Source organism: Temnothorax nylanderi, unplaced genomic scaffold, assembly GCF_030848795.1.
Source record: "Temnothorax nylanderi isolate EJ_2023f unplaced genomic scaffold, tnyl_v1.0 TNYL_tig0105_pilon, whole genome shotgun sequence".
Lineage (NCBI taxonomy): Eukaryota > Metazoa > Arthropoda > Insecta > Hymenoptera > Formicidae > Temnothorax > Temnothorax nylanderi.
Genome location: NW_027249167.1, coordinates 12,600 through 24,535, shown reverse-complemented (window position 1 = coordinate 24,535; position 11,936 = coordinate 12,600). Strand labels below are relative to the sequence as shown.

At 43.8% G+C, this 11,936-nt stretch overlaps 1 protein-coding gene across 1 annotated transcript; it reads right to left on the bottom strand.

Moving 5' to 3' along the window:
• Positions 1 to 491: 491 nt before the first annotated feature.
• Positions 492 to 6,455, bottom strand: LOC139775815 (uncharacterized). The gene is made up of 4 exons (XM_071712105.1): positions 6,371 to 6,455; positions 2,812 to 3,027; positions 1,806 to 2,679; positions 492 to 1,462 (listed from the first exon to the last, which is right to left on the bottom strand). Exons 1-4 carry the CDS (start codon positions 6,453 to 6,455, stop codon positions 1,294 to 1,296), a joined length of 1,344 nt encoding a protein of 447 aa, XP_071568206.1. The 3' UTR covers positions 492 to 1,293.
• Positions 6,456 to 11,936: the final 5,481 nt, after the last annotated feature.

Here is an 11,936-nt window from a genome sequence, read left to right as displayed (position 1 = left end):
GGCCACGGAACCCCCCCGATATCGATATGCGCTTTTAGATACTCGACGGCAGGAATAGAAAGAGAGCTCTTAGTTATTCATGCCCTCCCGGTACCCGAGCCATGAGAATCGATAAATCGACCGTCCGACCGTGTCGGCCGACTAACCTTATGCCGAGCTCTTCCTCACCTTGCCGATCTTCCTTCGGTTGTAAAAAGGACTGGCCTGTCCCTAGGGCGGACACTGTTCCGTTGAAGACTGCGATATAGTCAATCCAGCGAAATCAACCGTAAAAAGATTTTATTGTATTTGCAAAAAAAGAAAAATAATTGCGCGACTAGAAAGATAAGAAGAAAAACAAATTCAAAATTCGGGTCTTTAGCTTACAACATGAAAATAATTCTATAATGAAAAAGATTGCTTGAAATAAGGAGATCCCTGAAAGATTTAATTTTTTCTTTTTTTTTAGTGCGACGAAATGGGATTAACAAAAAGTCGACAAATCGACGAGATTCCTTATCAGCATATAGCGGCTTTATTATTAGTACAAAAAAGCGTCTTTACAAAATAAATAAGTTACAGGCTCCGAATGTGGAAAATCGAGTTTTCTCGTTCGTTTTTCCGTTCTTCTTTTTCTTCTTTTTTTCTTCTTCTTTTTTTTCTTCCTCACTTTTCTTCGACATCGACGGAAGTAACGTTCCATGAACAGACGCTTTCCTGGAAGCCGGTACATAAAAGTAATAATAATATTAAAGAAAGAAAAAAAAAGAAAAGAAACATCTTGTTCTATCGGCCGTTCGCGGGAACGCGCCTGCCGTCAGGACGAATATTCCTTCGCTCACAATTTTCCCGACCGAGAACCTATCGTTGTTAAATCTTTAGCACGAATTTCGCGGACTTTCACGACGCGGCGAACGGTCCTCGCACGCTTCTCCCGTCGGTTACCGGATAGAGATGGTCCCGTGGAAGACCTCAAATATCTCCGCGCGATTGTTATAAGGACACGCTCGACAACAACAACGGGATGTCTTCAGCATTGATTTTCTCCGGTTATTCACAATGTTATCAGCGATCATGTCCAGGACATTTGTTCGTAATTGTAGGCACCAAGGTTATCATCTTTCGATTAAAGCCAGCCTCTCGGATCGACGTCCGTTTCCTGATAGGACGTAATCGATCGAGCCGCGATCAATCGAATTGACGAGTCTTGACATCGTGATAGATCGAGTTTGCATCGTCCAATCCGGGAAATACTGATGGAAGCCGACGTGATTGAGCACGGAGATCGTCTCGCCGGGTGAACACATGTCTGGATTAGTATTGGTAGCCTCCATTGCTGGCGTAGCTTTGTCCGCCGCCACCGCCGCTGCTTGGAGCACCGTAAGACGACGACGGTCTGCCACCGCCACCGCCACCGCCGGAATAACCGCCGCCGCCACCTCCGGAATAACCGCCACCGCCGCCTCCGGAGTAGCCACCGGAGCTGAGGAAATCATGAGAAAAACATTTGATTAGTAAATTCGAAAAAAGTCGATAAGAAACGAATAAAAGAGTGTTGGAGAGCAAATAAGAAATTATATGTAAAATTTTGTAATTGAACAAATATAATGAAAAATGAGTAAATCGAATTAAATAAGTGAATGTTATGATTCAGCAGTACTTTAATTAATATATAATCATGGATATTTACTGAATTAAGACTGCTATTTTACAGTGATATTAAACAAAATAATTCAACCAATGTTTTGCACAAAAATGACAAAAATGATCTTTGCTTCATTTTGCTGAATAGTTTCACGCATTTATTTCGCATTATCACATCTTACCCGCCTCCGAAACTGCCACCACCGCCGGAATATCCACCGCTACCACCGCCTCCTGAAGGGGCACCGTAAGTTGAGGACGGTGCACCGCCAGAGTATCCGCCGCCACCGCCGGAATATCCACCGCTACCACCGCCTGCCGAGGGTGCACCGTAAGTTGAAGACACTCCACCACCACCACCGGAGTATCCACCTCCTCCGAAACCACCGCCACCTCCAAAGCCGCCGCCGCCGCCGCCGGAACTGGGCGCTCCATAGCTGGACGAGGGTCTGCCTCCGCCTCCGCCTCCACCGCCACGCGGTGCCCCATAGTTCGAGGAAGGTGCGCTGTAGGTCGAGGAAGGCGCTCCATAGCTCGAGGAAGGTGCCCCACCTCCAAAACCGCCACCGCCACCGAAACCGCCGCCGCCACCGCCCAAACCTCCGCCACCACCGGAGGGCGCTCCGTATGTGGACGATGGTCTGCCGCCTCCACTCGACGGCGCTCCATAAGTCGAGGATGGTCTACCGCCGCCGCCGCCGCCGCCGCCACCGCCGAAACCACCACCGCCGAATCCGCCGCCTCCGCTAGAAGGAGCGCCATACGAGGAAGATGGACGTCCTACGGATGGTGCCCCGTAGCTGCCGGAGGGGCGAGATGGTGCCCCGTAGCTGCCGGAGGGACGAGATGGGGCTCCGTAACTGGAGGACGGTGCCCCGCCGCCGAAACCTCCGCCAGAACTAGGTGCTCCATAGCTGCTGGAAGGCGCTCCACCACCAAAGCCGCCACCTCCGCCGCCGAAACCGCCACTTCCGCCGCCTCCGAAACCACCACCGCCGCCGCTGGACGGTGCTCCGTAGCTTGAAGACGGAGGTGCCCCGTAGCTCGAAGACGGGGGTGCCCCATAGCTTGAAGACGGGGGTGCCCCGTAGCTCGAAGATGGGGGTGCTCCGTAGCTGGAGGACGGTGGCCCACCGCCACCGCCACCTCCACCGGGCGCTCCGTAGGTCGAGGAAGGTCGACCACCGCCGCCGCCACCGAATCCGCCGCCACCACCGCCGAATCCGCCGCCGCCGCCGCCGCTGAATCCACCGCCACCGCCTGAAGGCGCACCGTAGCTCGACGATATTCCTCCACCGCCACCGCCAGGATAACCGCCGCCGCCGCCGCCGCTGCCGCCGCCACCTCCTAGATTAGGCGTGCCGTAACTGGTTGACGGTGGTAGATAGCTGCCCGAGATAGGTGCTGAAAATAATTTCTAAATCTAAAATTCCAATCTTTGAAAAATATTCTAGATACAGAAGTTATTTAGATATAAATTATAGCTTTGGTTGTCGCAAAAAATTCCATTACGTTTTGATTAATTCGAGGAAACATAGTATTTAATCTATCTTACAAATTACTATGATTTACTTGGTTGCTCTCTCGGTAACTTATGCTTCCTTACATTGCTGATGACTTTTTATTACATCGCAATCGTCTCTGACGAAATTACCGCTAATGAAGAACGTTTATTGTTTGCGGTAACGTTATTAGCGACGAGATGATAAGTAATAAAGTCGGCAATAGCTTTTGCGCGATTTCCTAGCAATCAAGATTGGAAGTTGGCGTAATACAAAGTAGAAATTCTAAAACTTTATTTTCTCTTCCCATAGAAATTTATAGAGACATCCAAGTGTTCGTGACATTATCGACAGAAGTTTAATTTCACCGTTTTACCAACATTTTAACAACGTTTTAACAACGCCTAAACGATCAAAATTGTCCAAAACTGAACTGTGCACAAAAATCAAGACAATTTACGGGAAATCAAGAAGGCTGAAATTCCCGAAATCGCGCATTAATTTAAGGACGCACATGCTTACATTTCGCGAAAGAGGAAAACTCACGACCAAGTTAGAAAATTATGTTCGCGTTAAACAGTATTCTAAATCAACTTACAATAGTACGCGGCGGCCACGGAAGCGCGCAATCAGACCGTAACAATTTCTTATCGCGAGATTTCATCTCCTTCGCGCGCTATCATCATCAGCGTCGTAAGACAGGACGCTTTGTGTCGCACGGTCGAAACGCCAACGCAATTTCCACGTTAATAGCGTGCGTGCTGGCATCTTTTTTTATGTTAAACGCGCGTTAACGCGCCGCGCCGATTGAGTCACGCTCGTTTTCATCGCGGTTGATGCGCCGGTACGGCGAGTCCGATTGATTTATCGCGCGAGCGTGATGCTTTGCCGCGACAGTTGAAGACGCGATTCATCGCTGGTATCATTTACGACCGGATCGCCGAGTCTACGGTCATCGACTGTTGTGAGAGCGCGAGTACGTCAATTAATCCCCGGATTCAGCGATTCGCTATTCTCTCTTGTCCTACTTATTAAACAAGTATAGACATTTAATTCCTCCAATTTAATCTCTCAACGTTCGACATTCGATAACGTTCGATAAAATTTATTGAAGATTCCGCTTCGTAATTTTTAGTTGAATAATTTATACAATTGAAGTCCAACAGCGCTACACTGCAGATGAAATAACAGTTAAACTCGATTTGAAATATTTAAAAATTGAATGGAGTAAAATAAAGCGAATGCAAACGGGAGGAATAAAATAAATCTTTAAAAGAACAAAGAGTGAAATATAAAAGGCGCGACAAAATAATATAGAGCGAAATAAATACTAAAAGCCTCTTTCAACATTTTATTTTATTTCAGTTTTTTTTAAGAAACTAATTTGTTAACATTTTAACATTTTCCCATTAGACAACCGTTGGCACAATCCCGCAATAATCTGCAACACACGCGCGGCGTTTAAACAATAACTCGCGTTGTGTGCGCGTGACGTTTACACGTGTTAAAATCGAAATCGGAACAATCGCGGCGAGCCGAGTGCACCGATGAAGTTTCGGCCTGCACGCTCGCGCGCTTTCGAGTTAGATTACGCTAGATCGCGCCTGATAATGTCCTGATTTATACAACGATCCCAACACGCCATGCGCAATTTACTTAAAGATGCTGTCCGATAACTCCAGTCGCCCTAATGCTCGACTATTTCAGGCCCGGTGCACACAGTTTCTACTTTTTTGAACGTCCCAATTTCACAAATTTGCTTGTATTATTTGCGAGGCGGCTTGAAGGAAAGAAAAAAAAAACACTACCGCTTGAACGCTTAAGCAATCGACTAAACCTGGAAAAATGTTTGAGCAATAAATTGTAAAACATCTCATTATTTGGATAACGAGAACGCCAATTATTAGATGTTTTTGCTACAGTCCGATCGATGTTGAAACGATGCATGAAACTGCGTAAAGTAGCGCTCCAACAAGAATTCAAGAACCGGAAACTTAATATTAACTCGAGAGACGAGAAATACATCGCGAAACGTTATAATCGGAACTAGAACGGATACGTAATAAGAGATTTAACATATTTGTGCTTGAAAAGTGTTGAAAGCGACACGAAGAATCTAATCGTCATGATTTAACGCTCAATTAGCTACGTTTTTTTTTATCTCGATTGAATACTATTATCTCGATTTACATAAGACGGAATTATTATATTACACAGGCCAGGAATATATTGAGAAGTATTTTATTTTTACTTTAGAAGTATTTTCTTACTCGTATTAAAAAAATTTAAGGTTTAGTTAATTATTTAAAGTCAATAATGGAAAATATAATTTTACATAATTAATAAGCTGGGAGTGAAAACATCCATCAAAGCGACGCATAAACCACATTTTGTACCTAGTGCATCGTGGAACGATGGTATAGACTTTCTAATAAGTTTTCCGACAAGCTGACAAATTAGAGATCCGTCGTGGCGGCATTCATTAAGCCGCACAAAAATATTGCGTGACGTGGCGCGCTCGCGTAATACGTATACTTTAACCGTGAAACTACCGTCGACATATAGTGCATTTCTTATAACGCATCCCCCTTCTAAATTATATTCCACTGAAGACCTTCCTTGGAAGTGTGTGTGCGCCAGTGACAAGAAACTTCACCAAGGTTTTTTTTTTTTACAATAATGAATTTAATATGCTATTATGAGACGTGAGAAACAAGGGCAACGAGAGTAACGTGACGCGAGCAACTTTAATATTACAAAAGCATTCTTTCCCTCAAAGTCATTAATTTATCTTACTTTCTGATACGGAATACTGACACGCGATCTTCCTAAGACTGCTTTTACTCCTGCGAAAACATCATGTGTTCGAATCTCATACTTTTCTCTCTTCTCTATCTCTCTCGACCATTGAACAACTTGAAACAATAATTAGATATTCACAAGTTCTTTCTTTTCTCCCGATATAAAAATAATTCTCCCAAAGCTATTCCATTTTATACTAACGTAAAAGATTAACAGATTCCGAAAGCTTCTTCGTGCAAGATTAATTCCACGTTCAGTTGCAATCTTTTACCCTGCACATCACGATATTGCATACCGTTTTTTCTGGTCACCGATAAAAATTCCATAATCCGCATAATTCCAAGTTTAATGAAATTTAAAAACGCGAAGAGCAATCTCGAGGAGACTTAAAGGATTAATTGAACGTCGGACATTCGATGGACGGGATCCTTCTCAGATCTTACCATCAGCGTGGATGGGCCTCAACAGCAGAGCCGTCGCGACCAGCGCGGTCACTGCCAACGGGGCCCAGCTTCTCGCGGGCCTCATGGTCCCCGACGATTGAAGATCTCGTGGAGGTCTCTCTGCGGCGTTCCTCGGCGCCGAGTCACATGCACGAATTTGCGTTCCGTACGAAGTACGAGGTGCCTGTCTCTTCCCTTTTTCTCTCCGAGGCTATACCGTCACGTATATTTGCGGGGTGAACTTACGAAAGGAAAACAGATGCAATATTGGGGCGCGGCGGCTCGACGTGGCCTGCTCGACGCACCCGTGTGATTTCGTCTAACGTGCTTCAAACAGCGTGCATCTCGCTTATATAGTTGGCCGTCTTTCGGAGAAAGTCCTCGTCGGGAGTGCAGGAGGATGCTACCGGCCAGGTGAGACTCCCGGGGAACGTGGGAGGCAGATGTCGATGAGGGGGGAGTCTCATAAGGAGACACGACTATCTTGAGGGGGGCCCCCGCGAGGAATCGCTCGCGGGGTGGGGATCGAAGGACCTGTTGTCGGCTAGCCGAAGGATCGGGCAACGGGATACGGTCCTGCTCCTCCGCGATTGACCCTGGTCAGGCCGTTAACGAGAGGAACCCTTTTTTCGTCTCGGACGTTCTCTTGCTCTCTCTCTCTTTCTCCTTCGCGGCGAAGAACTTAACGTTCTCGCTGCGAGAAATCTCGCGCCGCCTGGCCTTGGTGTCATCTGGCTCTCCGTTCGAGGAGAGCGATCAGCGAGAGTAACGTAGCATTGCGCCCGATCTCTGAGCTCTCAAGCACGGGAATTCTCCCGCAAGCGATCTGACGGCGATTCGGATGGATAGGATATAAAATATTCCGCTGCGCGCTCAGTCGGTTGAAACGAGGATATCGTAAAATTGAGAAAATCGTATAATCTCCGAATTTAACGAGACGTAGAAAAATGCGATAACCGTGTACTTGTCGAAAAATTTCACGCAGGTTAAAATTATATCCGGAAGATAGAAATAAAATGTTTTTTTTTTTCGAAGTTATTTCACAAAATTGTATTTCGCACATACGTGACAAAAAAATCACATATTAGGTAAGCTAATGAAACGTTTACACGTTGGTATTTATGAAAACAAGTGCAGAATGAATGCAGGATGAGTTGTTCGTTTCGCAAGCGAGCCGAGTGAAGTTTCGAAAATCATCACGTCATTCTTCTAAGTCCTTTCTCCGAAAAAGTAAGCCTCCAATGAGGACCATCAGTAAGCAGGGAGCGTGCGATCGAAAATTGCTCGCTTGTTATTCGTCACACGCTCAGCTTCACCCGCGAAGCGTACTTGTCGACTAGGAACTAGATAACTAAATCGACGGAGGATACAAACAGCTCGTGCCGTCGTCAATATACGTCCATCATTCTAAATTGGCATCACGAGCGGATCGATTTTATCCCAAAGTTCAATATTAAATTTAATAAATTCAACTTTTTAGAGCAAATAATAATAATATAATCGCAATAAAAATAACGGCATCTTGTATCAGATCTAATTAAGAGAGATTTTATTGGTAATTGCACAATTTAAAGTTTTTATTGAAGAAAAAGGGACTTGAAGTAGCATGAAAAATTTCACGAAGCAAATTCTGAGACGTCATCTATAAATATCGATCTAAAAGATATCCGGGCGATATTCGAGCAGCGATTTGTCCGGAATACATTTCGCTGTAACCCGCAGATGTACTAGGAATGACCATGATTTCTAGGCCGAGGACACGATCTGTCCATATACAAGGCGTGAAAATGACGGTATATACGTGAAGATATATGCCGATGATATACGTGAAGATCGTTTCGCGGCGACGGCGACGCGGCGACGTGCGATTTCAACCAATCCTAAAAAGATGAGGAAGGCGAACCTCAAAGTGTAAGGTATCGGTATCTGGTGAGCACGTCTCTCAGTATGCCAACGCTTCCCGATGCATTTCGATCTGTAACTTAAAAAATGTCTATAAATATTATCTCAATTTATAGCGCTAAAAGAAAAATTTTTGCGGAACGTTATTCAAGTAGCACGTATTTAGCACATGAGAAAGGCCATTAACTGTAAAGGAATGATCGATTGAACGTGAAAAAAAAAACGAAAGTTCACTGAAGAAAGTATGAAAGGGAACCGCGGAGGTGAAGGAGTCCGGTGTTTATTTTTTTACGTCTGAAGCTATCTTGTGCCCGTTACACGCACAAGATGCGCTTTTCATAGCCGGCTGTATCTCGGAGCGCGGCGCATTATTCCGACTTGTTCGCACGCGATTATCTTACGTCCAAGTCCTCCCCCCCCCCCTCCGGTTTTCCCACCCGCGGACGAAACGCGCGCACGATTTTACGGCTCGCGTAAGCGGGTGCCGCGCCGCTCGTTGCCCCTAAACGCGAATGACGCAACGTATAGTATAATCAATAATTTGTAATAGCGAGAGTTCGTAATTTGAGTTCCGTTTCGTTGCTCATTCCTAGCCGCAGGCGTAATGTTGCGACACGCGGCCGAAGTATAATAACTTAATAGCACACGCGGAACAAGATGATGAAAAGAGAATCCTAGTGGAAACGTGTATAGCGCTCGCCTCGTTGACGAAAAAAAGATTCGCGCGAACGCCGTCGAGAGAGAAAGATTGATGATTGATAAGACAGCGATTAATAAATCGTTGAAACATCATTTTTAGTCAACGCGTTATAAACTTGCTATTAAAAGCAAAATATATTTAATATATATTAATGTATCCACTTCTGAGATAACCCTATATTTACATTATTTACAAAGTCATCAATTAGAATAATTAGATGGCTTGAAAGATTGGCTCTGTTTCCTCGCCCCGAGAGTTTCGTAAATTCTCCATAGCCTATAGCTCGTTCGCTGATCGGCATATCGGACTTATATCGGCTTATAATTCCGGCTGGCAATCGATTCTCGTAAGAGTTGTTACTTGTAAACAGGCAATCGCTACCAATGACTGGCGTTTCACCGGTGGATCATCGCGATGGTATAGTCGCCGGTCCAATTAGCGCGCGCGTAACGACAAATCGCGCGGAGAGGATGAAGAATCTCACCGTTCTCTCGTGCGTGCGCGAACTTCACGAAACGCTCCCGACACCTACGACAACGAACGCTCTCTCACCGATTGCTGAAAGAGAACGCCGCTTGCTAAATCGACGATTTATTATCGCCCCGTGTAGCAATAACGCGAGCGCGGCGGCTCGAGATGCGCGCAGCTATGCGACTATGACAACATTGCGGTAATACGAATCGGATCGGACGGGATCAGATTGCTCCGGCACGGTTTCGAGTGTCTCGTTCTGCCGGATTGATTGATCGTTGCGACACGGCCGGCCGCTGCAAAAAGCGCGCGATCCACCGTGTTATATCGATATCGATCGATGGATCGTCGATTGTCGATAACTGCATGGAAACACCCTTTTCGCATGCATCTTTCTCTTTCTCTTTGTAGTTGACAGTTTTACGAGCATTCTGTCATTTCGATCGTCGAACTACAAAAGACAGTTTTTGTAACGCATAAATCTGCTCATCGACAATGGTCGACTTTTGTTTTTATTTTGTAGATGATATGCAGTAAAATTCCGGTCTGAATATAAGAAATATGTTTATAATTATCATAGATGGATTAATATTTGCATGTATATGTATATTATCAAGCTTGATGATCTATGCAATGGCGAATCGATATTATAAATTTCAAGCAACCCAGTAATCATATGACAGGAAATATTAATTGAAAAGTTATATATACACTACCGTTAGAAAGTTGAGAACCAAGGATCTATGTGTTACTATAATTTTCAAAATGGGTTAATATTGCCTAACTAAAAAACGAAGGTTTTGCTTATTAGATTTTGATAGCGTGATCCATAGATTATTTATTATTTTAGAAAAGCATTATACGGAATTCATTTTCCATCTATAATAGAAAAATTTCGTTTTTATTGATTCCAAAAATGTCCAACTTCCGTAAAAATCGCTTTGGGAGATCCTGCGGCGAGAGTAATGGAAGGCTATAGATAGCGGAACAATATAAAAACTTATTGACAGGATGCATAGACTTTGTATAAAAGTGATCCAAAATAAAAGAGGTTTTTTTTATGAGAGGAATGTTTAAATATTTTTTATTTATTTATTCAGAATATTTTAGATAATTGTTTTTTTTTACTGTTTAATAATAAAATATAGTTATAAGATCTATTTAAGCATTTTTATTGAAAAAAAAATTGTTTTTATCTTGTTATTTTAACATAATAATAATAATCAATTGGTCTTATAGGAAAAAATTTTCTTGCTATATTTAATTAATTTAGTGAATATTGCGTCGATGGCAATAAAGTATGCAATAATGAGGAAGTGCATTTTTTGCCTCTTTTTTCAGCTTCCGGACGCTTTACGATCACTCTGACATTTGAACTATCGATACCAATTCGATTGCGACTGGATACATCTCACATTCTTGATGACGCGTCGCGCACACGCGCGGAATTTAATTTTACAACGCGGACTTGATTCTTTCGCGAAAGTCTCGCTTAGTCGTTATTAGTCTGATTTATGACAGGAAAAACTTACTAATTTACCTTCACGCGCGCGCCGTTAATTCTCGACATTTTCCTTTCTCACAACAACACTTGGATCTCTTTGTTACGTAATTGAAGATACCTCGCGTCACCGAAATAACAATTCGTTTGTCACGGCGATAAGTGAAAACTAGGCATAAATATTAGAAACTAATATCGCGGGAAAACTATCTTGTAAAAGTCGCGCTGATCTTATGATAAACCGTAGAATTTTTTAAATCTTTTTCTTGTTAGGTATCCTAAATAAACCAACGTTTTGATACGAGAGAAGAGAGTTTACATGTATTTATTTTCTTTTTTTTTAAATTCGAAAACATTATTATTCATTCTAAATTCAACATTATTATCGATTTCTATCGATGTAGATTAATTTTAATCTCGGTTTAACTCACTTTTTATCCTTTTCTAACTCTTAGAACTAGAAAAGGCTAAAAAGTGAGTTAAACCGAGATTAAAATTAATCTTTATTGATAGAAATAAACATATTTGCGCATTTGTTACACGGATTGTTGTTCGTCAGTCTCTGATTAACACAAGATGCGCCTAATTGTCGCGAGTGACAAATCCGCGGTTAATTGTAGCCGGTCGGGATCAATTGCACCTCGAGGATCCTCCATGAGACGCTGGATCGTATCTCACGATCGACGACCGCGCACAGAGTCGCGCTCTTATCGGATGCGGCCTGCAATTTGCGTTCGGGCTCGGCCCGCTCGGCGGCGAGTGGTTTCTATGGCCGCACGAGATTATAGAACGGCTATTCAATGAGGTTCCACGAATGGATTTTTTTCGCCGCAATTATGGCGTTCGTAAATTAGAGAACCGGTACGGTGTGCTGACGTTCGATTAATCCTCGCAGCTCGCAGCCCGTTCCCTTCGTCAAATTCCGATGTCTCTCTTCTCTCGCAAAATTCGGCGTCCTCGACTCTTGACCCGAGAGATATATATCTCGTTGT

What these genes read in the sequence shown, in the direction of transcription:
- LOC139775815 (XM_071712105.1), bottom strand. Translation starts at nt 6,455, where the DNA reads ATGAGGCCCGCGAGAAGCTGGGCCCCGTTGGCAGTGACCGCGCTGGTC. An exon ending in GAGGCCCATCCACGCTGATG is followed by an intron (nt 3,028 to 6,370) that starts GTAAGATCTGAG and finishes AATTATTTTCAG; the next exon opens with CACCTATCTCGGGCAGCTAT. An exon ending in GGTGGCAGTTTCGGAGGCGG is followed by an intron (nt 1,463 to 1,805) that starts GTAAGATGTGAT and finishes TGATTTCCTCAG; the next exon opens with CTCCGGTGGCTACTCCGGAG.